The following is a 26060-nucleotide window of genomic DNA, read 5'->3' on the forward strand; positions in this document are numbered from 1 at the left end:
AGGATTACGTTCAGGGCCACAAGCTGCTTCCAGACCACCAGGAATGCTGAGTCTGAAGAGCTGTTAATAGGAGCATCTGTCCGCAGAAGGAAAACATGTACACGAGCCAAATTCAGCTGCCAGTTATAAGCCTGCAGGTTTATTGCTAGAGCTGAAACAAAATCAGACCAGACGCATAGGGGAGCCCTGCAGACAGAGTGGGTCCAACCATCCTAATTTAGGGTGATAGTCGTGCAAGATTAAATTGAGGACTCATAGCATTGACATGGCTGGACCACATCGGTAGCCCTGATCCTGTGCCCGCTGCAGGCTAGTCTGTGGGGTCCTCATCCCACTCCTCGTTGCAGAGGTCCGTCTCACAGCAGGAATACCGGGACGTCAGGCGGGACTCTGCGTCGGATGCCCGTTCTCGGCCGCAGTTCATCGCAGAGGTGCAGCCTTGCTGGTAATAGAGGGTCACCTTCCCTGCAGAGGTGGTGGGCAAAGAGGGATCATGGTTAGGAGCTAATAAAAATTAGTGGTGGACTTTGAAGTTACCAGCCCCTTAAATAGCACACCCAAATGAAGTCACACCTTGCTTGTTTTAATTAAGAGAAAGAGCTAAATGAGGCATGTGCACACACAGACAAAACTCACACAGCTTCTTTGGGAGACAGAGTCTCTCCTCTATCTAAAAGGGACTTTTTTTTTAACCGTACATAGGGCAACCTCCATCAAGAGAAGGAATCCGGCCCTTTGCGTTAGCCCTTTCCCACATCAGGTTCATCGCTGCATCCTCATTCATTCTGCAAATCAATTTGGCTCTCCAAAGACAAGGACAACCCCCACTGAAGCAAAGAAAACACATGGTTTTGACCCCCCCACAAACACACTGCATACCCAGGGAGGTTTTAATGATGGCACATTTCTCTCTCCGCTCACAAGTTGTTTCATTTGCTCCCCGGAAACATCCAACGAAGGGAATCTTGTACTTGCAGACTTTGCATTGAAGAGCCTCAACTGCAGCAGACAGAGAAGAGGCAATGAACCTGGGGCTCCATTCTGCAGAGCCACGGGGAGTTTTGCTCCAAAAACCCCTACGATAAGATGGGGGTGACCCCAGAGAAGATGTAGAGCCCACCAGGGAAGGGACCAAGTGTCACCTTCACCTACAGACCTGGTAATGAGAGCCCTCATCTTGAAGGGAGAGGCAAATGATGCCTACGGACACCTAACCCTTCCTGGCAGAGTTCTGCAGACAGACACGGCTTTAGGTGAACAAACCAACTAGAGAATAAATGTGGATGTGGGCTCTGCGGTGGGGTTCATCCAGCTGAAATGGGGTTTAACCACAGCAAGACCATCACAACAGCGTTCTGGGGCAGAGAAGGTGCACATCTAGCCCAGGATCCAGCAACCTACAGCTGGAGGTCCTGGCCCAGAGGAGATCTCCTTAAATTTAATATCTTCCCTGGGAAGTGAGCGGAGAGAAAGTCATTTTCATTCAAGTAATAAGGAAACAAGTTGCAGAGATTTCCCTCCACTGACTGTAGACTCGGAGCAGCTGGCACCCAGCTCACCCAGAGACAACGCTGCCGACATCAAGAGCTTGGCAAGACCCCTCCAACCACCATCAGACATTCCCCCGCCCTTTATTAAATCCCATTTAACTGTGACTCTCCACTTACCGACTCCGATGCACAAGACAAGGGTCAGCCCCACAAAGAGCGCCTTCATCTTGGGAAAAGGGACAGATCCTGACCTCCCAGCTGCACCTCAGCCCACACAGGGTCACCTATGAATGAGGATGGCTCAGGCAATTAATCCCTGTAATGATTTTCCTCGGTGATCAACCTTCTAGCAAGGGGAAAACCAATCGGGCAAAAACCTCACAGTACAGATGTTTGTGATGTCCCTTTTGGGGCAAAATGAGTAGAGAAACATGAAGTACATTATTAGACAATCCTCCAGCACCTTAAAAAGCCGTAATACAGGCAATTCCACCTTTCTGCTCCATCCATTTAATAGCCATGCTTTCAAGGTATAAACCTCCCAAGTGAACAAAATGATCTTACGAGCAAAAAAAAAAAAATCCATGTTTCTTTATTTCCTAAGATGCTTCCACCTCTCACTTAGAAATAGCACCATGATTGTCTATACCTGGAGGGACACAGGTTTGGGCAAATAAAGGGAAGAAAATTTGAGCGCCCAACGTGGGGCTCGAACCCACGACCCTGAGATTAAGAGTCTCATGCTCTACCGACTGAGCTAGCCGGGCTGCCAAAGTCTTCTATTTCCACTATTTTTCTGGCTGAAAAGCCTAAATTTGGTGCTGATTTAGCAAAACATCCCATTTCACAAGTGTAAAAATAGGGGTATTCAAATAAATGGAAGTTCTTCCCTGGGAGATTTAAGGGGGTGTGTTGGGATGGTGCCAGCGGACACGAAACGCAGAAGACAGACACAGAAAAGTCCCAAAGCAAAACCCCAAGAGAGGGTCTCTTACCAGACTCTGCTTTCCCCTCCGAGCATCCAGCGGCCACGCATCCCCGCTGCCTTTATTCCTCTCCTATGCTTGGGCTGACCCAGGACCTGAACGACCTCGGAGCCGATGTGGGATATTGTTTGGTGGGAACAATGCTTCTGCTCACACCTGGGCAAACACAGCTCCTCACCAAGACCGGACAAACCTTCCAGGACATGGAGTCATTCATTACAGGGGCGAGTCTACAGGTTCTCAGGGCCTTTATGCAGAGAAACACCACCAGCTCCCAACTTTGAAGTCAACCCAGGGTTAACTCTGCAGGAAAGACCCAAAGAGGCAGATTTTATAGACCTACGAGTAAGCCTGTAGCCCTTCTCTCCTTGTGAAGGCAGCACCTTCACAAGTCCCTCTTTTGAGACCAGATAAGTTGGTGTTTCCTCCACAAATAGCACCAATAACAGGGGTAGAAGGACACACTTCATCCCATTTGGGGATCCTGCCAAAAAGCAAGCCTTCCCTCCTCCCTTCCCTATCCGCCCTCCCTGTTCAGCATCATGTTTAATCACACTGATCTATCCCACTGGCTGCAGTTCCTCATGGTGCAGAGAAGAGATTAAAAGAGACAAGGGCTGGGAAACGTTCACCTGATCCTGGAGCCCATTTCTCCTAAGCTTGCAGGTAGGACTTTGCAGAAGAGAAAAGAGTTCCAGCACTTCCCATTCTCTCCCCTCCTTGCCTGTATTTTTCTTGTTTTGATTTTCTTATCCAGCCTTTCCTCCCAGCTGACCCACTCCATGCATGGGACCTGAAATCACCAAAACATGCTCTTCTCACACCCCTTCAAGCCAAAGGCTCCAATGGACCAGGGTCGTTGGCTTCCTTTAAAACCCAGATGGGTGGCAGAGCTGCGTGAACCGCTGTTATCCATATGGAGCAAACAAGCTCCTGCCATGGCCTTAATGGGACACAGATAGGTGAAAACCAGCTGACAACCCCCGTGAGTGGATGCTTGCTTGATGCAACATGATGGTCCAAGAACCAACACAACTCGTGGACCACACATGCTTGAGAAATATGGCTCATAACAGAGCCTGGAGGCTGGTGCCCACAGTCAGATCTCTTTCTGGAGGGTTTAAGCTGCATAGTTATGGCCTGAAGTAATGACATGTTTAATTAGGATGCATTTCTAAGAAATCTGCCTGCCTCCTCCAAGTTATTTCCAAGTCCTTTGGCTTCACCTGTACCAACCCAACACAATGTTTACGCAGCTGTTCTTGTGCTGACAGCACAAATACAGATGATACCTGCATTTTCTCAAGCATGAAGCCAAGCTCAACTCCCCCAGGCAGCCAGAAACAAAGAGCACATGGACGAAGTTCCCACAGGGTTGGGTCCTTGCACGAGGTCAACGCAGAGCCTGGTCCAGACAAGTCTGGAGAGAAGCGCAGTGTAATACTTTCCCAGTCCGAAGCTCAACTTTCGTTTTCATCTCTGCTGTACAGCTCTGTTCCCCTTGCTCTTACCTGTGGTGCATCCTCTGTTGTTGAGCAAAAGGCTTTGGTCTAAACGAAAAGGGATGCTCTCAATCTCTGGCATTAAATATAAGAAAATAGGGTATTAAATATTTTTCCCCACCCTGTATTTAGAAGCACTGTGTTGTAAATTGAAGAATGTGGATTTTCTGGGATTTATCAGGCACTTTGAGAGCATTTTGGTACAGCAGATAACACCCTGGGGCTGGATTTGCTCCTATTTATTACCCAGTTCCAGTCTGGAGAGGTTTACATGGCTCCAAGACTGCCTGAAGAAATAATAAGTAACATAATGTTAGGGCTTGAGGTGAGAGCAAGCGGGAATCACTCTGCAATACCAGAGGTTGAAGGAGAATTTAAAACAGAGAAATGATGGAAAGGGTGAGAAAGGCAGCTTCTTTCCTCCTTTCAGAGAAAGGGAAGGCCATGATTCCTCTATGGTGTTGGATTTGTTGGGAGAGGCAGCTCCTTTCTTTCCCTTTCCCATGACATCTCCCAGCGTTGGTGCTCTGTCCCATGTGAAACAGCCTCAAAATTTTTGCTAGGATTGGGGGGAAAAAAAGGAAAGAAAAGTGAAGCGCCCAACGTGGGGCTCGAACCCACGACCCTGAGATTAAGAGTCTCATGCTCTACCGACTGAGCTAGCCGGGCTGTGTGCAAAAAGGGGATGGTGCAGCTCCTGAGCATCAATCCAGATACGGGCGGTGCAATGGGGGGGAGGGGGATGCTCCGCATTGCGCAGTTGGTTCCACTAAATAAAAAAAAACACAAGTAAAAATTTTCTTTCCCTGACCGGGAATCGAACCCGGGCCGCGGCGGTGAGAGCGCCGAATCCTAACCACTAGACCACCAGGGAGCTGTAATATGCCTTTTTTCCCCCGGATATAACGCCAGGTACGGGGGGCACAAAGGATTTGGGTTGTTCTTGGTGCGCAGGAGGGTCCCCACGTCTTTTCTTCCTCCCTCCTGTAGCAGCTGAATGGTAAAATCCTCCCAATCCAACAGATCCTTGAGTTTATCTTCCGCTGCCACCCAGCAGTGGGCTCTTCTTGGTGGCTTTTCCGACACCTGGGAGCCCAGAAGTTACCCCAGAAAGGTCTTGCAGCCACCAAATTACTTCCCCCCCCCCCCCAGTGACACCCTGTCCCCAAACACATGGGGTTTCTGTCTGCTCCCATCACAACTGAAAGGTCTTCCCAACTTTCCAGCTGCTGGATTCATCTCAGCGCATTCGGCTGGGTGAAAGACACCCCAGAAGCCATACGTTCCTCTGTTTCTTAGCTGTGATATAAGGGTGAAAAAGAGTAGATTGCTGGCATCTCAGTAGCTCTATAAAAAATATGCAGAGCTGTGGGTGATGTTGTTGCTGCAAGGGGATCAGTCTGATCCTTGGTATTCACAAGAACTGCAGCTCATTTACGGATTTTTCCCGATTTTTAGGCATCTTCCCCATGTTTGAACACAGTTCAGTCATTACAGAGGCCTCTTTCTCCAATTACTGCATGCAGCTCTCCCAATTTTACAGGGAAGTCTCCATTTTCTCCTAACGTGCCACACTACAGGTAACATTATATTGGCACGTATCTGCAAGTGGAATAGAAATAAAACCGGAGGAGCGCGAGGAGGATGACAACAGTTCGGCAGAAAAAGTGCTGCAGTTTCCCCCCGCCCAGGCTCTTTATGTCTGAGTTTCTGGAAGAATGGAACTATGAACAGCAAAGAGCTTTAACAAAAGCTACATGGCAATGTAGGTCAGCAGAGATGCAGCAAGGAGGGGAAAGCCCAGATTTAACGACAGCAGGTTGTGCTCCAGAGAGTTAATTGAACGTGGAGCCTGAGATTTTGGCTGCTATTCTAGGTCACGTCCCAAGAACAAATAATTCCATCCAGAAGCAGGAATGCATGACTGCAGAGTCTCCCCCTCCACACAGTCTTATTTTTTCAGCTCATGGGATGAATGAATACAAAATGTGTTGGGGGGAAGGGAACAAACTCATTGCTTGGTTTCGAGCCTAGCAGAACCATCACTTTGGGTACAACATCCAGGAATGGGGCTGAGCCATAAGACAGGCATGGGAAGAAACTCAACCTGGGCAAGAGAGAGGCTGGACAGGAGAGTAAAGATGCAAGTGGAAGAGCTGAGAAATATTTAAGTAATATTTAAGCCAAAGAAATAGCAGCATCCCAGGAACAAAACCAACATCACACAGGGACAGCATCAAGTTGCCCATCACCACGCAGCAGAAAAACTCTACCCCCTTGGCATATAACCCCCAATGCCAGATAATTCCCACCCTGGGTTCTCCACTCAGGTCTGTCCCACAGTACCTGTGTGAGGGCAGCAGGAAAGTCCGTGGGCAGGAGGCAGGGCTGAAGGCAAGCCAGGAATGCAGCCCATGGCATGGATCAAGCAGAGTCCACGGCCACACACAGATGCACCTCCAAGGCAGCTTGCAAAAGGGCTGAATGCCCCAGGACTGAGCTTAAATAGAGCCCCTGGGGCATGGGCAGGGGGTGGGGGGTCCCAGGTGGGGCTCTTCAGGGCCACTAATGCTCATTAGTGCCCTCAGTTGGGCACAGTTCCCTTTTAGGAAGAAGAGCTGCTGGTCCCCACCGGCACGGCAGTATCCCGCTGCGTGAGCTTGGGATAGGACCGCGCAGAGTCTTCTTTATCGCTGTCTAAATGGGTGATGGAAAAAGATGAGATCTGCTGAAACTGCAGCGTGCAAACGCAAGCTATTCCTCTCGATCCACGTGGAAAGCAAACGTCAAAAATTACGGATGTAAAAGAAGTGCTGGGATGAAGCAGCCATCCCACCCCATTTGCTGGTCCCAAAACCACCCCAAAATAACCAGTAAAATTAAATCTCAGAGAGCACATGGGTGTCCTGTATAAGGGCATTGCAGAGAGGGGTGGAAAAGGCTAGAGGAGAGGGGAAAAAACGCTAAAAACTGTGTTTCTGCCTGGTTTCGAACCAGGGACCTTTCGCGTGTTAGGCGAACGTGATAACCACTACACTACAGAAACCTGTCAATGGCCCTTCTGGGGGCCACAGGTGTGGGAATTCACAATAAAGCTTCTTCCACTCCATTTTCCCCATTCACAGTCATCCTCCCCACAGCCCTTTGACCTTTTCGCCCTTATTCGGACTCTTCTGGGTTTCCCCTCCTCTTCCAAGACAACACAACACAAAAAAATATCCCTCCCCCTTTCCCAACACCCATCTGGGCCACCCTTCTTCATCATCTCGAAGCCATGGACGCAACCGACCAACACCCAACACGCGCTGCTTTTGACAGGCGGAGGGAATCCCGCAACTAAAAACGCTTTTTAAGGAAGGAAACGCGTCGGGATGACGCCTTCCCCAGACGTACCCCAAAAAGGAGCACGAGTGTCCAGCCATCCCCTTGCAAGGGACAGGGCCAACGTCCCTTCTCCAGTTGGCCAAACGTCACTCCGGAGTCACCGTCCCCACACAGAATGACCCAATTCCTTTAATATTGGCAAGATAGCGAGGGAAAAGCCATAAAAATGGTGTTTCTGCCCGGTTTCGAACCGGGGACCTTTCGCGTGTGAGGCGAACGTGATGACCACTACACTACAGAAACGGGGTGATTTTGGGGGTTTGCACCATAACTACAATAGGGTGAACCCCGATTCCTTCAGTGGGTGCTCCCAAGCACCCCAAAACCTGCTGGGAAATGCGCACCTCTCCCATGTTGCTCCCCGCAGCCCAGACCCCAAAACCGCTTGCTTTTAGCCCATTTTCTCCGCCCGTCGCTCTCCGGCTTGTGGAGCATCACCCCAAAGCACAGAGCCGCACCGCTGCCTGCAGCGGGGTCGCACGCTCGGTGGCACGTTCACCTCACGCGCAAAACATCCTCGGCTGAAAACCGGGCAGAAACAGCCTCGTATTTGTCCGAAAAACACTAAAAAAATGGAGCCACCTGCTTCCGCCGCCCCGTCCAGAGACAACGCGTTTGTGCCCCGATCAGGTGTTTGGTTTTGGGGTTGGGTTGCCCCACGGTGAGCCCCAAGGGAAAGAAAAGGGGTCAGTTCTGTTGCTGAGTATTAATGCGGTTTTTTGGAAGAAGCAAAGCGTTTACACGTATATTATAGCTATATTTAAAGTTACGTATATAGGCGGGCCTCGCGCTACGGGAAGTCAGGTTTCCCTGCGCCGAGAGCCCTTCTCGCCTTTCGATTCCCAGCCCTGCTGCCCTGCGTGTGGAAGTAATGTTTTGGCGAAGGGGGTGAATGAGTGAAAAATGAAGGTGATGCTTCAAAACCACCCGAAAAAGCCCAAAAAGGGTGTTTCTGCCTGGTTTCGAACCAGGGACCTTTCGCGTGTTAGGCGAACGTGATAACCACTACACTACAGAAACGCGGTGTGAGGCACTTGAGGTGACCCACTCGTGACAGGGTGGACCCAGATCTCCACCTCCACCTTCCGCCAGCTCCTTTTCCACCAAAATTCTCCTCAAATTTGCCATCAGCGTCAGAAAATGACCATTTTTTGTAGCCATCCACGCTCGGGAGATGAGGAAGAAGAGGTTTTATTTGGGAGAGGGTGGGGAGCTGCCAGCGCCGACGTGCAGAGGAGTCCTGCGGGACCCCCGCGGAGGAAAAATGATGATTTTTAAAGAATTTGCTTTTCTTTTCCTAGAGGAACTTTCCCTGACCGGGAATCGAACCCGGGCCACGGCGGTGAAAGCGCCGGATCCTAGCCACTAGACCACCAGGGAGAGCTGATTGGGGTAAAACCAACGTTTTTAATTAATTTTTCTAATTTTTTTTAAATTCTTTTTTTAAATTTTTAATGAATTCTTCTATTTTTCATTAATTCTGCGGCCGGAGCAAAGCAGCTCCTCTCGGGCTGATGGAGGGCGGCAACTTCGGGGAGGGCGACTAAAAGTGCAGAGATAAAAGATGAGATTGGTAAAATTGGGGCAATTCTCAGCTCCCTGGTGGTCTAGTGGCTAGGATTCGGCGCTTTCACCGCCGCGGCCCGGGTTCGATTCCCGGTCAGGGAAGAGCAACTTAATCTTTTCTGAAATTAAGCTGGATTTATAAATTCCTCCCCATCTCCGCTGGATTTCTGCCTTTCTCTAGAAAATAACACGCAATTCCAAATCCACGGCAGATTAAAGCAGTCGAGGTGTTTCTGTAAGAATAAGTTCCTGTGGTCTGGTGGGACTGAATTTATGAGGGCCTTTGCTCCGCTCCCCAATATCAGGGGACACAGTTTAACGGATTCCTGCACATTCCTACCCAAAAAGGACATTTGTCCCCAGCGCAGGGGACAGGAGCAAGAGGTGTATCCGTGATGAAGTGAGACTCCAAGCTGCGCTGAACCCGCTGCCCCGCTTGTCCCGGCTCCCCAGGGAAAATATTAGTGCATAGACTAAAATAAATCCCTCCCTGAAACTCCTGCTGTAAATAGCTGTTTTTGCAAGGCTGCCATTCCAGAATTTGGAGGGATATTGAGCCGCAAAATTCAGGAAAAGGAGGGAAAATTGAGAGCTGTTTCTGCCCGGTTTCGAACCGGGGACCTTTCGCGTGTGAGGCGAACGTGATAACCACTACACTACAGAAACGCGCTGCGCCGCCGTTATGGGCTCCCTCTGCCCTCACTGTCCCCCACCCGTGACCCCTCTGCGGTGCCAAAACACGCGTGGAGAAACGAAACAAAGAGCTTTTCCACCCAATTCTCGCGGAATTCCGCCTTCCTGCTGCCGTCGCTATTATTTACCCAAGGGGGAAGCATTTCCGAACTCACTTGCGGGACCAAAAATGGCACCAATTCGCAGAAACGCCCACACCGCCCCGCAGGACCCGCGTGGGGAGAATTCTCAGCCACAAACCTCTCCGCTGGGGTGTTTCTCCCCACTCCCCGCCCGGGCGCGGGCAGGAAAAAAGGGGCTGAACCCACCGGAACCCCGCACCAAAATGGGGACAGAAAGCGGTTTTGGCAGCGCCCGGCTAGCTCAGTCGGTAGAGCATGAGACTCTTAATCTCAGGGTCGTGGGTTCGAGCCCCACGTTGGGCGGCTTAATTTTTCCCCCGCTACCACGACGCGCCTGAAAATCGTATTCCCGACTTTTCCGAGCTCCCCCCGCTGATAATCACCATCAACCCCCCAAAAAAGCACCAAAACCCCAAAAACTTCATTTTTAGCGTCGCTATATTCCCCTTTTTGGCCCCAAAACCGCCACCGTCAGGATGGCCGAGTGGTCTAAGGCGCCAGACTCAAGGCTCTGCCTTCCCGCAGTTGGGTCTTCTGGTCTCCGCGTGGAGGCGTGGGTTCAAATCCCACTCCTGACAGGTGCCTTTTTTTTGGGGCTCATTCCTACAAAACCGCTAATTTCCCCCTTCGCGCCGCTCCCTCCGGCCGGAACCGCCGCAGCGCTCTGCGATTACACCGCAAAAAACGACCAAATCGGTGTTTTTCTCCCAGCGGGAAGGGCGCAGAAGGCTTCGTCTCGCTGCTTTTTCCCCCCGAATTCGGGTTTTTTTGTGTTGGGTTTTTTTTGCCGGCACTCCTCGGCGGGGAAACCAGCGTGTTTTCTTGAAATCAGCCGAACGGCCCAAAAAATAAGGTGGGGTTTGGAGCACCCCTTGAAGGAGGTGTGGGGGGGTCCCGCACCCCGACCTGGGCAGGGTGCGCGCGGGTGGGGGTCCAACATCAGCGGCGTTTCTGTAGTGTAGTGGTTATCACGTTCGCCTCACACGCGAAAGGTCCCCGGTTCGAAACCGGGCAGAAACACTTAGCATTTTCCTTGCTCGTTTTGTTTTGGGGGGTGTGTTAATTTTTTTCTTTTTTTTTTTTACACACCCCCCCCTTTTTTTTTTCCGCGCAAAAATACTACCTTTCCAATTTCTCCCCGTTTTTTTCACGGTTTGGGTAAATACTTCTCGCTGCTACCCATATTAACAAAAAATTCTAAAGAGCATATAAAATTAAATTAAATTAAATTTTAAAAAATTTTAAAAAAATTAAATACTGCCCATTCCCAAATAAAAGAGGTGAGGCTGCGCTGCAGCGAGCTGCCAAGCGGCTGTGGGGATGCGCGGCTGCCTGTGCCAGGGTGGAGGGGGCATCCTGCCGAGGCAGGTGTGCACGCGTGGGAAGGTATAGGAGCACAAAGAGGAGGTAAGGAATGTTTCTAGGGGGGCGTCTCGTTATAAAATTAAAGGCTTTTTTCCCCCAAAAAAAAAGGGGTCTGGGATGGGTAAAAGTATCTTCCCTGACCGGGAATCGAACCCGGGCCGCGGCGGTGAGAGCGCCGAATCCTAACCACTAGACCACCAGGGAGGCCGTACGCAACTCATCGCACGCTGCTGGATCCCAGTCAAACCCAATTCTTGCATTTCTTTGACCTGTTTCCCGTTTATTTTTGGCCCTTTTCCCCCGTCCTCACCGCACCCTCCGCCTCACCCCCTCGTCACTGCAGCTCGAGCGGAAAGGTTGTCCCAGGAGCCAGCACATGGCTTTCCTTCGGGGAAGGGCGGCATTTCCCGGCCGCCTGGCAATCAGATTTACCCACATCCTGGTGTTTCTTGGAGGCAAAGGAAGCGAGGGCCACCCCTTGCTCCCCTCGCAGGCAGCTTCTTACTGGGAACCAGTTTGGAGTTGCTCATCTCCCTGGGGCGCACCGCCTCGCTGTTGCATGACGAGAAGCGCTGGCTGCGCTGCTCGCGCTGCGCGTTCTCCTGCACATGCAAAGCGAACAAGCAGAGCTGTTCTCTGCATGCAAAACAAATTAATTGTGGGGCGTGCGGCAGCTTCCAGAAGGGTTTTGCATATACCTGGGGGGGCGTGGAGGCCTGCGAGAACGTCTTCAATCCTCTGCTGCCACTTAGGGATGAGCTCCTGAAATGAGTTAAGGACTGAAACTCTCGGGACTTTAAGCAGAAGCACTATCGCATGATGCAGGAATGGTTATCGCCGACGGAAGGCCTGGCTCTGCCCAGCTGGGATTTCGCAGAGGTTCCCGTTCGCTGCCCTCGAAGCGCCAGGACAAAATAACCACAAGAGCGGGTTGCAAAGGAGGCAATTTCTTATTCTCATTTCCGCAGTTTGCATTCGGCAGCTGAGGCAAACAAAGCTTTTCAAGCAATCAAAGGCACATCCGTACAATTGGTTTGGATAGCTGAAAACACTGACTCCATCCATTGGGAAACGCTTCCGTGAGCACCCTCCATCTCTCCTGGGTTCCCCCATATACCCCCAAACATCCATCAGGCGACAGCTCAGCCCGAGGCTGTTACTCAAGAAGAGGTTAAAGCCAACTCTGTCTTGGGAAGGATTTATTTCTCTTGGGTTTAGGCATCTACAGGAGACATGTCTCCGTGCCATCTAATCGATCTGGGCTCCTCTGTAATCAGAGGAGAGAAGTAAATACTCCTACACGCACTTGTTGAGCCATTTCTAGATGAAATAAATTAAAATTTGCCACCCTTCTCCACGGAGGGACCATAGCCTGAATGGCTGCGTATGGAGAGGTGAGTCCTTGCAGCGCCCAAAGGTGTGGACATCACCCAGCACTAAGCATCGATCCAACACAAGTTCACACCAGGGATGCACGTACTTTTGATGATTTAAAGTACCCTTCCACCAGATCAGGTCTATCTATCTCGCCCTTGGATTAGATTATTACCACCTTGTCAGAGATTGCATAAAACTTGAAGCTGTCATGAAGTCCTCCGGGCTTTTGTGCCATCTATGCTCAGTTGCGGAGCTGAAAGCTCGGTGAGCCAAAAAAAGGGTCCAGCAAATGGCAGGGATGCATGGTCGGTCGGAAAGGGTGGAGGGAGAGAACCTGGGAACCGGCTCAGCGCGTGTTCGGCTCAGTTCTTATCCCTGTCTTCCGACAGAGAGGTTTTTGGAAGGGGTTTATGGGCATGGATGCACCGGGGCAGCATCGCTGGCAAAGCCACCCGATGACAGAGCAATGCAGTTTTTTGGGGGCGCAGCAGGGCAGCCCCCCTCCTCTACAAGCTCTGAACCAACCGATGCTTCTTGCTGACATAAATTATGGGAAAAAGAGAATTTTCCATCCCGGACAGCGCATTCTTCAAGCCATCTCCGGGGTGATGAGCCCCCGCGGTCTCCCCACACCCCGACGAGTGAGACTGGAGCGGATGCTGTCCCATGGAGGGGTCAGGGGGAGAGCGTGAACTGGCACCCCCTCCCCAGGCAGAGCAGGGGGAGGATTTGCTCCCCCGCAAAGGATGTCGGGGGGTAGGTGAAGATCGGTGCCTCGTTATTGGAGTCGAAAAATGCCACTCGCCCCGCCTCGTAGTCCAGATAAATCCCAATCACTTTGGGGGCAGCCAGCAGGGAGATGGGGATGGTAGGAGAGGTGAGAGCCTGGTACTGGCTCCCACACTGCCCCACCGCCCAGATCCCCACCTTGGGGTTGACGCTGATCCGACCCTTCCTCCTCACCGACTCCTTGGCCACCCCAACAGCCCAGGCTTCCCCATTGCCCACCTCCACCTCCCAGTAATGCCTCCCCGCGCTGAAACCCTCGCAGCCCAGGACGCAGCGAGAGGAGTCGAAACGCTTGGGGTTGTCCGGTACGGGCTGGCGGGTGTCTTCCCATCTCACGCACTTGCGATCCTCGGATAGGACGAGCCGGGGATGCGCCGTCTCCGGATCCAGCGTCAAACTTACTGGGGACAGAGGGAAGATGAGCATCACAGGCACAACTCGGTCCTCAAGGACGTTAGGGTCAGGTTTTCCCCATCTTCCCCCAGCTTGGGATGCTCCAGCTCCCAGTGCCTGTTTGCTGGAGCAGAGCGGGAATGGGTTTATGCCCACGAGCAAGATCGGAAGAGGGGAAGAGGTGGCTGCATGAAGGGAGCTCGATCTAGAGTAAAAATAAGGCTTTGAAGCGTGGATATTTTTGCTGGGAGTCTCTGGGCCATTGAAAAGAGGAAAGAAAGCCTCAGGTGTCCCATGACTTCCCTTTTTTAAGTTTTCTCGTGGAAATATTTGCAATTTTCACCTTTGGTCTCATTCAAAGAGGTGATTTCCAAAGGCGACGCTGACCCTACGTGAGGTCCCACAGCACCCCAACGCTTACCATGCTCCCCGAGCTCTGCCAGTAGGCAAACTCGCCCTCTCTCACGTAATCAACTAGAGTAATTGCTTCTTGCTATGCTAATATGGCTACAGCTCTGCGGGGCATGTTGGAGGTATCTCTCCATTTCACCAGGACTTCTCCTACCTCGCTGAGATCTCCTTCCTTAGACCTGCTGCAGACAGACCTAGCACAACCTCAAAACCTCTCCTCCCCAGTTTTTCCATACCTTGATATTTCATCAGCATCTCCTTGAGGGCAATATTTTTCTGAGGAAGAGCGGTGGGTTTCTCTCCCAGTTCGGGCGATGTCTCTGCCGGCTTCTGGGCACTGTCCTTCTCAAGCCTGGAAAGAAGGAAGACCTTTCTAATAACACTTCCTTCGCTCATAATTCTCATTATGCACTGACTGATTTTCAACTGGGATTTCTTAAAAAGAAATAAGTAATAGAAGGACTAGAGCGAAGGCTTGGACCTAGGGCAGTCAGTCATGAGCTCCCAGAGAAGGGTTTGCTGACCCAGAGCCCACATCTATTTTGTTCCCAAAGAGAATAGTCCCTGGATGGCAAAGGCTTTCTATCACGACCAGCAGCACTCTACATCAAGGGAAACGCAGGCAATAAAAGATGCCTTTCCTTGTCCACTTTTGCCTTTCCAATAACGCACCTTCTCAATCCACGTCCAAAGAGGACATGAAAAGGTCTGTCGTAGGGGTGGAAGTTCATACTGGATTCCCTTCCACCTGGATGCACTCCCTGGTGTTTAAACATCCACATATTTTTAGCTGCTTTAGGGTCGCTATTTTTGATGGGCTTACAAAGGCAGGGAGTGAAAGCTCAGACCTCCAGGAATAATTTTTGATGGACTATAGAGGAGAAGCTGCAGCAGAGCTGGAGGTACCATCATCCCATCTGATACCTTTCCCTGGTCTTCAGCATCCTACTTAGACCTTTTGCGGTGTCCTGGTTTTCTCCTACATGTCTATACAGTCCCTAGCACACGGGGATCATAAGTGGCTGGCGTTTCGGAGTCCATCAGTGTCACCACCGTAGAGATAAACAACATTAACACCGCAAGAACACGTGAAAGGAGTCACAAACCTGCTCAAGATGTTTCTGCTGTCCTACAAGGGAAAGACGAGAGGAGGAGCGTTAGGTCAGAGCAAAGTCAGCCTGATAGTAAACAACAAGCAGCTACTGCAGGGCTGTGGGGTGACCTCAGGCAACTCAAGGCACTGCTCTGTCTAAATTACGGCTCTAGAATGAGTCCCTTAATGCTGAATTGCCTGCACAGTGTTTGCAGATCTGCTGGGGAGGTAGGTGAGGTCATGGCAACGTCACTTAATGAGCAGCTCGTTGTAGTTATCTGCCATCACCCACCACCTTTCATGTCCCGACTCTTCCAGAATGGGCGTTATTACTGGTAAAGCACACCACTGCTTCAACGTATTTGAATGTTTTAAATCAGGAGTTAACCAGAGCCCGGAGGTGGGCTCAGATGATGGGTTTGGATGGCTACCTAAAGATGAGATGAGCGCCTGATGTTTCTCCACTGCGTACGAAGGGACTTGGACAATCATTTTGGATGTAGATGTGTACAACCAGATGGATGAACCCCGTACCCACGTAAACAGACAGTGATTTAAATAGGTGGTGGTTGATTTAAAATATTCAGGTGGACAGTTGGGCCACACTTGTGACCATTTAAGAAAATAATTAAAAAAAAAAAAAAAGCTTTGAAAGATACATTTTAAAAGGAGTATTTAGAATGAATTTGACTCCTGGACTGGTGACACCACTGGTGTTGAAGGCCAGTGGTCTTCAGAGGGGCCTGAGGTCTCACCTGCAGGAATTCACACGCTGGCTGCTGACACTTCTCCTCCAGTTCACGGATTTGCTCGTCGACGGAGGTCATCTCCTCCAAGAGCCTGTTGATGTTCTCCTCCTGTCTCCTCATGATCTCCTGGTCCAGCTTTGCCAGCCGGTCCAAAAGGAGACGTTCCTGTCCCTCCACGAACTGGTGCAGCTCCTTGACTTCAGACACAACCTTCTGCCTCTCCGTTTCAACTCGTTCCTGCAACGAGAACCGACCCACGCAAAGGAGAGGCAGGGCTGGGGGCAGAAACGGTCAAGAAAAATCGCAACAGAGATGATTTAACGTGATGATTTATAACGCGGCCATAAATTCCAGTGCCCGTTGCAGAGCAGAGGAATAATTAAGACAATTTTTTTTTTTGCCATTTCTAAGCTGAAGTTGCTGGCAAAGGGCAATTCCCATGGACTGTAATCTTTGTACCCGAAATGCTCCAGACCTTTGAACAACAAGGGAAGACACAAAACAAAACCATAAACAGATTAGTCAGTGAAAGAGGTTGGGGAAAGGGAAAACAAGGCAAGAAAGAAGCAATTGGGTGATACCCATTTTCTGTATGTATTAATAGGGGGAATCTGGGAACGTGCCCCACTTGGGAGAAAACCCAGGAAGAAAAAGATCGACGGTAACCTGGCAAAATCTGACGCATGCTCCCAGCCTGCTAAGACATACAAGGAGCAGGAGACATGGGGAAAACGGGAGCGTTTGTTAATCTACCCTGGTGACCGGCTGTCGTCACTGCCCAGACCTTACCCCAACGGAGAGGACATTCCCATGCATGTGCAAGGGACTGTGGAGATGTGATCTCTGGCCATGGCACATCTCGTGTCTCCGCATCCATCACCATGGCCAGAGGGACAACCGAAAGGAAAGGGAGAAAGCCATCACCTCCCAGGGATGGACACTTACGAGGAACTCCAGGCTTTTCCCTTCCTCGGCCACTTTCAGCCCCAACAGCTTTTCCCTCTTGTCCTTCAGGATCTGCACGTGAGCCTGGAATTTCTCCTGAGTGGAGAAGAAACACCTTGTTGGTGCATTTTCTTCCTCTAGCTGATCCACCCCTCTACCCTCATCCCGCCTGTCCAGGTTTATCTCCTACCAACTCAGATTCTTCCCTGCTTGATAACACGATAATCTGGTTCTGGGAATTCATACACCCTGACTTCTGGGAGAGCAGGGCAGGCAGAATGAGTCACTTTGTCCAACAACCACGGTGAAATTCATGGCATAGATTGGAAAAGACTCAGGTAAAGAACCGAATCAGCGGACAAGGTGCTTTAAATGACCGGGGAGACCCTGCTGGCATCTGCTCGGGTTCAGGCTGTGCTCAGCACTGACCCAAAACTTGTAAGTTTGGGCTGTTTGCTCAGTTCATCTGCCAAGGAATGTGCTTTTGGTCACAACCTCGAAGCCTGGATGGGACATTCAAGCCAGTTTATGGCAGGGAGACCATACCTTCCATCACCCTGGTGTGGTGAGACCAGGGCTACACCACACACCTGCGACGAGAGCAAATTTTTCTTCCCGCTTGCAGTGAAATCAGCTTTCACAGCAACTAGCACATGCACACCATGAAACTGGAGCCCAGACCATGGATATGCTGGAAAACCCAACCCCGCCTTGCGCACCACCGCCGTAAGACCAGATTCTGTCCTGTACATCTACACGCAGCATCTCCTGCACCCCAAATGTCCGAGACAGCATAGCTAGCCCTGCTTTGAGCAGGAGGTTGGGTTAGATGATCTCCTGGGCTCCTTTCCAGCACGATTTATATGAGGACACCATGGTGATGTGGAAACGACAGCCTCAAGACAGTCGGGGTGACCAGCGATGGAAGCGAGGGGGGGCACAGAGCGGGCAGTGAGTGGTGTGGCTGTAATCCAATGCTCATGCCACGATACAGAAAGAAAATTGGAAGGGGTAGAAATCCAGATGTCTGCAGGCAGCTCCCTGAGCCGGTCACCTCCTCCTCCCTCATCCCCACACCACGCACGGAGACCTCCCACCTTGTGCTCCTCCGCAGCCTCCTCAATGGGGACCACGGCGTGGACCCGGTGAGCCTGGGACTCTCTGCAAACCAGGCAGATGGGGGTCTGATCCTCCTCGCAGAAGAGTTTCAGAGCTTCCTGATGCTTCTCGCACAGCCTTTCCCCTCCCGCCCCTCCTTTGGCTGCCTGCAGGCTCAGCCGCTTGGCTATCTCGATGATTTTTGCCAGCTCCCGGTTGGGTCTCAGGTTTCTCTGCGGAGCCGTCTCTTTGCACTGAGGGCAGGCGAAATTCTCCTCCGCTTCCTCCCAGCAACGGGTGATGCACGCCCGGCAGAAGTTGTGACCGCAATGGATGGAGACGGGGTCTTGGAAGAAGCCCAGGCAGATGGAGCAGGAGGCTTCGTCGCGGAAACTTTCGGCAGGGCTGTCTGCAGCCATGGTCTTGGCGGCGAGGATGACAGGGCAGCTTTCGTTTTCCGCCCCGGCTGGTCTTGCCCGTTGGCTGCTCCCCTTCCTGCAGGTGTCTCGGGCCCCGAGGGAGGCGAAAGCAAGCGGCGGAGGAGTTTCGCTGCTGAGATGCACCAGGTTTTCTCCGGGTTGCGACCGCTGCTGGGTAAAATGCTGCACTGAGTGGTTGGAGAGGGGAAGGGAGAATCCCTCTTTCCCTAGGGACCCCGGTGGGTTGAAAAGAGATTAAAAGGAAAATGAACATCCTTCAGAAGTTCCTGGCTTGTTAGACATCCACCTGCAGCTTCTGTATCACCCCTCTCCCCAAAATAAATACCCAGGCAAATTGAAAGGTAGACCCCAAGCCTCCCCACGGGGTGCAGCACCCAGAAACCATTCATTACTTATTAATAAATGCACTTTTAATTTATTAATTGAAGGGCACGGCCATGGGAATAGAGCTTAAGCAAGTCCCCTGCTGTGGATAAGTCTCCCTTCTTCTAGTTAAACCACCGAGACACATCCTTCGCGGCTCATTTCAGCTCTTTATTATTTATCATACCTAACTGCCGGCTTCGCCGCCGTCCTGCCAGCATCCTCATTTCTGCGTGTGTACGTGCAGCTATAAATACTTTTATTGTTGCTTTCGCTTCTCCTTTTAAACAGGATGCCGTTTCTTTCATGGTTCAGGGCTGAGGCTGGAGTCAAGCAGCAGCTGATTACCACTCGCCCTCTTTATTTAATTTTGAAATTATTTAATCTTTAGTTTATTTAGTCTTTAGTTTTCCTTTTCTCCCAAGCTTGCCTGTGATTAAGGAAGGGAGGGGATTTTCTTCCACCCTGTAAATGAAATAACTCCACGATCGGCCGTACCCCTCACGCAATCTGCTCGGAAACAGGTTCTCCTTCACCCAAGATCCCACCACGCTGCAGGAGAGCTTCCTTCAGCCCTCAGCCACCACGTTTTGGGGAAAAAAGTCGATATTTTAGGAACAACCCTCCAGCAATGGAAATCTCCCCCCCACCATGGCTGCTTTTTGATTTGCGATGCCACTTTACTCCAGTTCCACTGACCTCGCACGGTCGGTTGGGTGTCTGTCTGCATAAATGTGCTTCCACCCCATGAGCCTGCCCCTGCTTTTTCTGCGCCAGTTTTTAAAAGCCTCAGCATCCCTGGTTTTCCTGCACAGCCCCTCGCCTCGGGCTGTAGCAACGAGCCCCCAAAGCCACCAAGACCTCATCCCAAATTGGGTTTCATAACACCAAAGTGGTCAATGTCCTCTTCAACTCCCCTCCATCCCTCTGCGGCTCTCCTGGAGGGACAGCAACGGCGTTCTTCTTCCTCTTGGACAAGAAATCCCTAATTTACTCAACCCCACAGACCATCGGTCTGTGGCACGTGGAAGAGCTGCTCCCGGTCTGAAGCCCTTTGCGTGCTGAAGCGAACGGGACTTATTTGCATTGGGCTGAGAATGGGTAACGAAGCGACACGTTTTCTGAGAACATCAGTAAATAACTCATCCGCCGTTATTTGTTTGCAAGTGTTTTCAGGGGTCATGATTTTCCGGTGCAGAGCTCCACGCACGCGAACACTCAGACTGAAACTTGTGGTACGGTTTCATACTCAGGGCACCTTTTTTTTTTTGTTAATGCGGAGCTAAGGGTTGACTTAGTGGGGAATGGGATGTGCAGAGAGACTGGTGTTGGGATGGATACCTCTGAGGGACTGCTTGACTTTGACTTTTTGGGACATTGTTCTCTCTCCTGCTTTTCTTCCTCCTGCTGTCCCACAAGTGCTGGCAGCAGCATCACCTCTGCCCCAGCACCAAAAGCCACGTTTCCTCCCCAATTACCTACATGAGTCACATAATCAGAGTAATCTCCCAGCGACCGCCTGCAGCGGCTTTGCTCTTTGCTGTGCCTCTTTTGGGCTTGATGTGCCTGGAAAAGCCTCTCAGCTTCTCCAAACCCAGCAATGTCAGTAGATTTTGCCAAGCCCTGGGGGCACTGATGAGCATCAACAGCCCTAAGCAGCTCCACCTGGGACCCCCCACCCCCTGCCCATGGACCAGGGGCTCTATTTAAGCTCAGTCCTGGGGCATGATCCTTCTGCAAGTTGCCTTGGAGGAGCATCCATGCATGGCTGTGGACTCTGCTGATCCTCCCCATCATGATTCATTACTCCGGTGCCCTCAGTAAGGGAGTTTTATCCCCTGAGAAAATTCAGCAGAGGTTTGGTGCTGCCTCTCCCAGGATGGAGATGATATGGGACTCTGTTCCCATCGTTGGTGTGGGGGAGATCTGGGTGAGGGATGTGTGTGCTAAGGGAGAGGCTGAGAAGCGGGCAAAGCATCACTTGCCATGTCTAGATGATGCTGAACTTGATTTTTAACAGCAGCAAGCCATAGAGAAGGGAACCGTGGGGTACTTAAGTGTATCCCTTTCACCTCCCTCAATATCAAACCTAAATCTCAAGGCAAATCTCACTAAAGGCTTGATTTGACTTTGTGGATAACCTGGCTCAGCTCCTGAGGTTGGGTTTGGTGCGGTTTTTTACAACTTAAGCCTTGCATTACAGCTGTCTGTGCAGTAAACTGGGTTGGGCATGAGACAGGTTAAAAATAATGACACCCCTCTCCAAAAGAGCCCTTAATTGGCTCTGTGTAATCAACAGGGACTATTGTGGTCTCAAGAGGGAGCTGGAGGCTCTGTTTTGAAAGACAGCAAGGCATTTGCTCGATGCCTCTGTGCAAGAGGAAAAAGAAAATCAGTAATAAAAGGTTTTTCCGTGGGATTCTGCTTAATTGCTTCAAGGCATAGACACGAGGCTGGGGACAACAGCAATTAACCATCAGGCACAAACCACCCTCCACTTTCTTTGCATGGCGTGTTTTTGCTCCTGCCTCCTTTTCCCGCAGTTTTGGGGTTAAACCTAAATACAGACCAGGGGAAGAGTTGCTTTTCCCGCAGATCTCGGTTTCGTGGGATCAGCCAGATGAGGGAACTGTTTGGGCTGAAAAATAGGTCCATTGGGAAATGGATTATTTGTTTTAACCATTGGTTGATGCCTGGCTGTGCAGAGGCGGAGAGGACGGGGATGGTGATGGTCAAAGCCACAAATGGGTCAACTCAAAAGGGTGGTGCAAATGCTAAAGAGGTTCAAAGCCCCCCCGGGTGCAGACAAGACTTTCCCAGAGGGATGTAAGGACTAAGTACTGCTCTTCCCAACAGGGAGGAAGGGGATGAGGCTGCTCTTGGCTGGGGCATCCAGCTCCTTTTGTGCTGGAAATGGGATCCCTGGGGTGCTGGCATCTATCGCTACCTGGAGAAATACCACGCTAATAAGCTGGGATTTGGGAATTGATCCTGATTTGCAATGCAGAAGGTGGGAACAGTTGAAGGGCTGAAGCTGCAGGGAGAGGATTTGACAGAGGTGGGGGGAGACGGCTGCAGTTTTCCGAGGATGAGAGGGAGCTGGATGCGGTCCCATTTCCCACCTCCCTTTTCTGCTTTCCCCCCACCTTGGGCACTGTTTGCTGCAGAGGCAGAACCGACGCTGGCCCCGCATGTGCCAGCAGCACCGATTAGACCCTCTCCCCATCCTGGGACCCTTCTCCCGCTCCACGTGGGTGCCCCTCAGCCCCCACTTCTGGCTTCATTCCTCCTCCTTCACCCTCCCTGCGATACCTCCTTCCCAAGCCGCCTTCAGCCTCGCCTCTTGCACGGATGCTCTGCCCCAACTTTTCCATGCCAAGCCCCCTCCCCAAATCCTCTTTTCCCCCATGCCCAGACCCTTTCCAGGATGTGGGTCTCACCCTCAGACCTGGCAGGGCTCCCTTTCCCCATCCTTCCTCCCCGCCAGGCTGTGGGTACCAGGAACTGGTACGGACCGCAAGTACCAACCGTTTTGGGTATGGGGACCACCCTGGGGGATGCAACCAAGAGGACTTGGCCATCACCCACTCTCTGCCTTCCCACCCAGGCTCAGCTCTGGCTCTGCCCACCCTGGGGGCGGCAGGAAGGGAAACGCCTTTCCCTTGCTCGGAGGAAAATGAAAGTGGCCGACACCTCGCAGCTCGCATCGGCGGCCCCATGGCTGCGCCGAGCCCCACCGCAGAGCTCCCCAGCGAAGCCTCCTGCCCCATCTGCCTGGAGTATTTCCGAGACCCCGTCTCCATCCACTGCGGTCACAACTTCTGCCGGGCGTGCATCACCCGCTGCTGGGAGTGGTCCACGGCGAATTTCTCCTGCCCGCAGTGCCGGGAGACGGCACCGGAGAGAATCTTTCGGCCCAGCCGGGAGCTGGCGCGGGTGCTCGAAATAGCCAAGCGGTTGAGTTTGCAGGCGGCCAGAGGGGAGACGGTTGAGGAGGAAGGATGCGAGAGGCACCGGGAGCCTCTGAAGGTCTTCTGCAAAGACGATGAAGCCTTCATCTGCGTGATCTGCCGGGAGTCCCGAGCGCACCGGTCTCACACGATGCTTCCTGTGCAGGATGCTGTCCAGGAATACAAGGTAAAGGCGATTTTTTTTTTTCCCCACCCAGACGTGCGCTAGGAGCCAGACCAGCACCATCAGGGCTTGATGTCCCCCTCACAGCACATTACCATCGGGCTGTGAAACATCTTGCCCCCACCCAGGGCAGTAGGCTGGGGGCAGAAACATCGTCCCCCTCTGGGTGTTTGCCTCTGCTCTTCCCCCAGAGCAAACCGTCCCCTTTCAAAATGACAGTGTGGACCACGCACCAGCGCTTCTGCTGTCTCAGTTCTCATCTGAGAACCTGCTGCTCTGTGGCTGAAGGGGTGAAGTCTTAATCCCCTCTTCCCCACTGCAAAATTCAAGCCTTTGCCCAGCTCTGGGTCTTACTTGGACATCTGCTGATCCCAAGATGCTCTCTAAACCAGCAGGAACATGGTTCGATAAAAAAGGGGATGTTTTCTTGCTGCATCAGTGAGTTAAACCATCTTGGTCCTTCTGGACCAAGAGGGACACAAGGAGAAGCTCTGGAGTTGACCACAGTGCAATCCCCTACCCGGAGTAATCTTTTTCTTTTAGGCTGTTTCAATCTCCAGAGACATGAGGTCTTTATTTTTGTTTCCCCTCAGGGACAAATCCAGGCTCATCTGCAAGTCCTGAAGGAAGACAGAGACAAACTCCTGGGGTTTCGAGAGGCTGAAATGAGGAGAAGCTGGGAGTACCTGGTAAACGGTTTTTTACGAGGTGGGATGGGGGTTTGGATGTCTGCCTTTGGCTTTAGATGCGATGCCATGTGGGTGATCATCCCACGCTGCCTTGGGGCTGGGGTCCCTCTCCAGGTACCAAACCAAACTCTGCCTGACTTTTCAGTGCACTGTAGGAAAAAATAACAGGCAGAGCCCTGCCAGGGACTCAGTTGCTGAATGCGAAGCAAAAAAAAAATATATATATAAAGGATATAGGATACTTGAGACACTGACCACTGACTCTTTCTAGATGTGCACCTGTGGGACTTTGCTGCATCCTTCTCCACCCTCCTCTTCCCTTCTTGTGTCCCCTCCTCGCAGGAGAAGACCGAAGCCGAGCGGCAGGGAGTTTTCTCCAAGTTCGAAGGGTTGCGTCTCTTCCTGGAGGACCATGCCCGTCATCTGCTGGCTCAGCTGGGGGACCTGGAGAGGGACCTGGAGAAAACGCAGGAAGAAAACATCACTAGTCTGACGAAGGAGATCTCTCGTCTGGATACCTTGATCCAGGAGATGGAGGAGAAGTGCCAGCAACCAGCAAGCAAATTTCTGCGGGTGAGGGAGGAGGGAATGGAGCCAGGTTATCACCGCCTGGGTCCAGGCTATTTTCTGGCTCTGGGTATGGCCCCGTGATGCAGCCAAACCCAGGCTATGCTCTGCTCCAAAGCCACATCCATGCTGTTGAGGTTTCAGTAGGTGTTTTGCTGCCAAGACCCATTCACTGAGTTTTCCTCTTCCCTCTCTTCTTTCCAGGACATCAGAGGCACCTTGAGCAGGTATGGGGCTTCCTGAGCTTCTCCTTCCATCCCAGGCTGGGGAGGGAGGTTGGACCTTGTGTTTGACAGGACAGGTACAGGAAAGCCTTTACAAAACCTCACCAAGAAGTCAAATATTTGGCTTTGTGGACAGAGGCTCCGAGCAAAGGTGTCTCTACCCATCGTTGAATGTGCAGCAGGTTTATTAAAGGCTGCACCAGCTCCCCTGAGCTATGGGTGTGCACAAAAGATTTCTTGGTCTCTCTCTGAGAAGATGCATCCTCACCTCTTCGTTCTGTCCTCCTTCCCTAGGTTTGAAAAGGAAAATTTCCAGCAGCCCCCATTGCTTCTTCCAGAGCTGGAAAAGAAAATCAGTCACTTCAGGGAGAAAAATATTGCTCTAGAGGAGACTCTGAGGAGCTTCCAAGGTATTGAGCGTGGGCTGGGGTGGGGAGATGGAGCAATACCTGTGCGAGCATAAATTGTGTTTATTTACTTAGAGCATAAATTACATTTTATTGTGATTTTTATATGTGATCTCAGTGTGGCCAAACAACCGTGCTGTTTTCATGCCCATGCTGATACCTGCGTGTTATATCACATAATGTCTCTTTCCTCCCCTCTCTAGACATCCTGATGTTTGAGCTGCCTGAAAAGAGTAAGTCCACATCTCCTGGAGGTGAGGGAGTGGGAAGGAACAAGGGAAGGCTGAGCCCAACATGGGATGGGCCATGAGTTGGAGGGTCATCTGGGGAAGATACTGCCATGTCTGAACAAAACAATGAATGGGACGGGGGGGCAAAAATGCCATAAGGAGTCAAGGAATCCTCACCATATTGTGTTGATGGATTCATTTCTTTCAACGGAGCTGCTAAGCTGCATGAAGACTGAGTCTGCCCCTCAAATCAGTATGTTCAGGGTACAAATGCCTAGTTTGGCATTTTTGGCACAAAAAAGGGGTGGGGGTCTCCTACTCATCTGCCTTGGGGCTTGTTCTCTTGCTCCCTTGGGAAGCTTCTTCTGACGCTCACCTGAGTCCTGTGGGGTGGGGAATGCAACCAACATCTGCCCCTGCAGCAAGGGCAGAGCATCCCAAAGGATGGATAATGCTGCAGGACCTCCCCACTCAGCCCGGAGCTGTGGGAAACAGTCTGGTTTCCACTCTGGTCTCCATCCCTTGCAGTGAAGGTGACCCTGGATCCATCCACGGCTCACCCCCAGCTCGTCGTGTCGGCGGACGGGAGGAGCGTGAGGTGGGAAGACGCCCAACACGACCCATCTGCTGAGGGGTTTGGCACCGATCCCTGCGTGCTGGGCTGCGAGGGCATCACCTCGGGGAGATGCTGCTGGGAGGTGGAGGTGACACCCAAAGGCTCCTGGGCCGTGGGGGTGGCCAAAGATTCCCTGAAGAGGAGGGAAGCGACCTCCGTGAGCCCCGAGATGGAGCTCTGGTCCATGGGTCTCTGTGAGGGTCAGTTTTGGGCTCTCACTTCCCTTGAGCGCATCCCGCTATACCAGATCCAGGTTCCCAGAAGGGTCCGGGTCTCCCTGGACTATGAAAAGGGTCAGGTGGCATTTTTTGATGCCGATAAGAGGGCCCTGATCTTCACTTTCCCAGCAGCTTCATTCAAAGGGGAGAGTATTCATCCCTGGTTCCTGGTGTGGAGCGAGGGGTCCCAGATCACATTGTGCCCCTGA

At 51.6% G+C, this 26060-nt stretch overlaps 3 protein-coding genes and 13 non-coding genes across 16 annotated transcripts; 6 read left to right on the top strand and 10 right to left on the bottom strand.

The window, feature by feature from the left end:
• Positions 1-2184: 2184 nt before the first annotated feature.
• TRNAK-CUU (transfer RNA lysine (anticodon CUU)) lies at positions 2185-2257 on the bottom strand. The gene has a single exon. It is a non-coding gene; the product is annotated as a tRNA-Lys (tRNA).
• Positions 2258-4574: 2317 nt separating this feature from the next.
• TRNAK-CUU (transfer RNA lysine (anticodon CUU)) lies at positions 4575-4647 on the bottom strand. The gene has a single exon. It is a non-coding gene; the product is annotated as a tRNA-Lys (tRNA).
• A 133-nt stretch (positions 4648-4780) lies between these two features.
• Positions 4781-4852, bottom strand: TRNAE-CUC (transfer RNA glutamic acid (anticodon CUC)). The gene has a single exon. It is a non-coding gene; the product is annotated as a tRNA-Glu (tRNA).
• Positions 4853-6951: 2099 nt separating this feature from the next.
• TRNAV-AAC (transfer RNA valine (anticodon AAC)) lies at positions 6952-7024 on the bottom strand. Its single transcript has one exon. It is a non-coding gene; the product is annotated as a tRNA-Val (tRNA).
• Positions 7025-7532: 508 nt separating this feature from the next.
• Positions 7533-7605, bottom strand: TRNAV-CAC (transfer RNA valine (anticodon CAC)). Its single transcript has one exon. It is a non-coding gene; the product is annotated as a tRNA-Val (tRNA).
• A 704-nt stretch (positions 7606-8309) lies between these two features.
• TRNAV-AAC (transfer RNA valine (anticodon AAC)) lies at positions 8310-8382 on the bottom strand. Its single transcript has one exon. It is a non-coding gene; the product is annotated as a tRNA-Val (tRNA).
• Positions 8383-8670: 288 nt separating this feature from the next.
• Positions 8671-8742, bottom strand: TRNAE-UUC (transfer RNA glutamic acid (anticodon UUC)). The gene has a single exon. It is a non-coding gene; the product is annotated as a tRNA-Glu (tRNA).
• A 216-nt stretch (positions 8743-8958) lies between these two features.
• TRNAE-UUC (transfer RNA glutamic acid (anticodon UUC)) lies at positions 8959-9030 on the top strand. The gene has a single exon. It is a non-coding gene; the product is annotated as a tRNA-Glu (tRNA).
• Positions 9031-9521: 491 nt separating this feature from the next.
• TRNAV-CAC (transfer RNA valine (anticodon CAC)) lies at positions 9522-9594 on the bottom strand. The gene has a single exon. It is a non-coding gene; the product is annotated as a tRNA-Val (tRNA).
• Positions 9595-9973: 379 nt separating this feature from the next.
• Positions 9974-10046, top strand: TRNAK-CUU (transfer RNA lysine (anticodon CUU)). Its single transcript has one exon. It is a non-coding gene; the product is annotated as a tRNA-Lys (tRNA).
• A 167-nt stretch (positions 10047-10213) lies between these two features.
• Positions 10214-10321, top strand: TRNAL-CAA (transfer RNA leucine (anticodon CAA)). The gene is made up of 2 exons: positions 10214-10251; positions 10276-10321. It is a non-coding gene; the product is annotated as a tRNA-Leu (tRNA).
• A 369-nt stretch (positions 10322-10690) lies between these two features.
• On the top strand, positions 10691-10763 carry TRNAV-CAC (transfer RNA valine (anticodon CAC)). The gene has a single exon. It is a non-coding gene; the product is annotated as a tRNA-Val (tRNA).
• A 477-nt stretch (positions 10764-11240) lies between these two features.
• Positions 11241-11312, bottom strand: TRNAE-CUC (transfer RNA glutamic acid (anticodon CUC)). The gene has a single exon. It is a non-coding gene; the product is annotated as a tRNA-Glu (tRNA).
• A 1848-nt stretch (positions 11313-13160) lies between these two features.
• On the bottom strand, positions 13161-18382 carry LOC104263406 (E3 ubiquitin-protein ligase TRIM39). Its single transcript, XM_059833124.1, has 6 exons — positions 17963-18382; positions 16866-16961; positions 15927-16157; positions 15185-15207; positions 14315-14430; positions 13161-13675 (listed from the first exon to the last, which is right to left on the bottom strand). The coding sequence occupies exons 1-6, from the start codon at positions 18380-18382 to the stop codon at positions 13161-13163; spliced, it is 1401 nt and encodes a 466-aa protein (XP_059689107.1).
• A 4101-nt stretch (positions 18383-22483) lies between these two features.
• On the top strand, positions 22484-26060 carry LOC104263407 (zinc finger protein RFP). Its single transcript, XM_009820080.2, has 7 exons — positions 22484-22903; positions 23494-23589; positions 23932-24162; positions 24361-24383; positions 24675-24790; positions 24991-25020; positions 25546-26060. The coding sequence occupies exons 1-7, from the start codon at positions 22484-22486 to the stop codon at positions 26058-26060; spliced, it is 1431 nt and encodes a 476-aa protein (XP_009818382.2).
• LOC132320587 (zinc finger protein RFP-like) lies at positions 22484-26060 on the top strand. Its single transcript, XM_059833117.1, has 7 exons — positions 22484-22903; positions 23494-23589; positions 23932-24162; positions 24361-24383; positions 24675-24790; positions 24991-25041; positions 25546-26060. Exons 1-7 carry the CDS (start codon positions 22484-22486, stop codon positions 26058-26060), a joined length of 1452 nt encoding a protein of 483 aa, XP_059689100.1.

Source organism: Gavia stellata, chromosome 39, assembly GCF_030936135.1.
Source record: "Gavia stellata isolate bGavSte3 chromosome 39, bGavSte3.hap2, whole genome shotgun sequence".
Lineage (NCBI taxonomy): Eukaryota > Metazoa > Chordata > Aves > Gaviiformes > Gaviidae > Gavia > Gavia stellata.